This window comes from Bombus pyrosoma, unplaced genomic scaffold (assembly GCF_014825855.1).
Source record: "Bombus pyrosoma isolate SC7728 unplaced genomic scaffold, ASM1482585v1 HiC_scaffold_814, whole genome shotgun sequence".
NCBI classification, from domain to species: Eukaryota; Metazoa; Arthropoda; class Insecta; order Hymenoptera; family Apidae; genus Bombus; species Bombus pyrosoma.
In genome coordinates, this window is record NW_025220363.1 from 1 (window position 1) to 1,700 (window position 1,700).

Here is a 1,700-nt window from a genome sequence, read left to right on the forward strand (position 1 = left end):
TTGTGGATGGTTGTTGTAATTCTCTTGCGGATTGTGTGTGTACTTCGCTTGTGGATTGTGGCTGTATTTCGCTTGTGGGTTCTGTGTGTATTTCGCGCGTGGATTGTGGCTGTATTCCGCTTGTGGATGGTTGGTGTAATTCGCTTGTGGGTTCTGTGTGTATTTCGCTTGTGGATGGTTGTTGTAATTCTCTTGCGGAGTGTGTGTGTACTTCGCTTATGGATTGTGGCTGTATTTCGCTTGTGGGTTCTGTGTGTATTTCGCGCGTGGATTGTGGCTGTATTCTGCTTGTTGATGGTTGGTGTAATTCGCTTGTAGGTTCTGTGTGTATTTCGCTTGTGGGTTCTGTGTGTATTTCGCGCGTGGATTGTGGCTTTATTCCGCTTGTGGATGGTTGCTGTAATTCGCTTGTGGGTTCTGTGTGTATTTTGCGCGTGGATTGTTGCTGTGTTCCGCTTGTGGATGGTAGGTGTAATTCGCTTGTGGGTTCTGTGTGTATTTCGATGGTGGATGGTTGTTGTAATTCTCTTGCGGATAGTGTGTATACTACGCTTGTGTAGTGTGGCTGTATTTCGCTTGTGGATGGTTGCTGTAATTCGCTTGTGGGTTCTGTGTGTATTTTGCGCGTGGATTGTTGCTGTGTTCCGCTTGTGGATGGTAGGTGTAATTCGCTTGTGGGTTCTGTGTGTATTTCGATGGTGGATGGTTGTTGTAATTCTCTTGCGGATAGTGTGTATACTACGCTTGCGTAGTGTGGCTGTATTTCGCTTGTGGATGGTTGGTGTAATTCGCTTGTGGGTTCTGTGTGTATTTTGCGCGTGGATTGTTGCTGTGTTCCGCTTGTGGATGGTAGGTGTAATTCGCTTGTGGGTTCTGTGTGTATTTCGATGGTGGATGGTTGTTGTAATTCTCTTGCGGATAGTGTGTGTACTACGCTTGTGTAGTGTGGCTGTATTTCGCTTGTGTATTGTGAGTGTAATTCGTGTCTGGTTTGTGCGCGTGGAGCACGTAGTTCTATTTCCTCACTGGGAGGATGTTCGATGATACTGTAAAATAGTCTCGACTTCCGTGCTTGCATCTCTTGATCTGTTGTCACCGAAATATACCGAGTTGCGGAGAAACACGTGGCCGACAAGAAGCATATAAAGGATATTATTACAAGAAGCAGCAGCAGTGATTCGTACGTCATCCAGGCTCCTAGAGCATAGGTTACTAGTGACCCGGTAGATACGTTCACTGTGGTTAGAATACCTAGGTTGCTTCTGATTTTGATGTCGGCGATTTCTGACACGTACACGGGATTTACCGTATGGGCAATACCAACGCCTATACCGAGAATCACTCGAGCAAGGAATAGTATTCGCACGGAAGTTGCGAGGAAGATGATGAACCAGCCTACCGTGAACATTGTGTTGCATAAAAGGAAACAATTTCTACGACTGCAGCGGACGGTCAACTGTGCAGCTAGAAGTGAACCGATCATTGAACCAAGTACTGTGAAAGAAACCATCCATGAAGCTTCGTCGTGTGTTAACGTTAGCGGCACGCCGCCGGTCCCGGATATTAAATAAAGAAGAGAAATCGTTGTCCATCCGTTGATTGTACCGACTATGACCATGGTTAGCGTTGCTGGAATGAGAAACAGGTAATGATATATATAGCATATGTTAATTGTAGTGCGGATGTTTTATAATTACATT

At 45.5% G+C, this 1,700-nt stretch overlaps 1 protein-coding gene across 1 annotated transcript; it reads right to left on the bottom strand.

Annotated features, from left to right (window-relative positions):
* Positions 1-7: 7 nt before the first annotated feature.
* On the bottom strand, positions 8-1,634 carry LOC122577569 (cell wall protein IFF6-like; the record flags this gene model as incomplete). The annotated part of the gene is made up of 1 exon (XM_043748891.1): positions 8-1,634. A coding segment is annotated over exon 1 (1,611 nt), but the record flags the coding sequence as incomplete, so codon positions are not given.
* Positions 1,635-1,700: the final 66 nt, after the last annotated feature.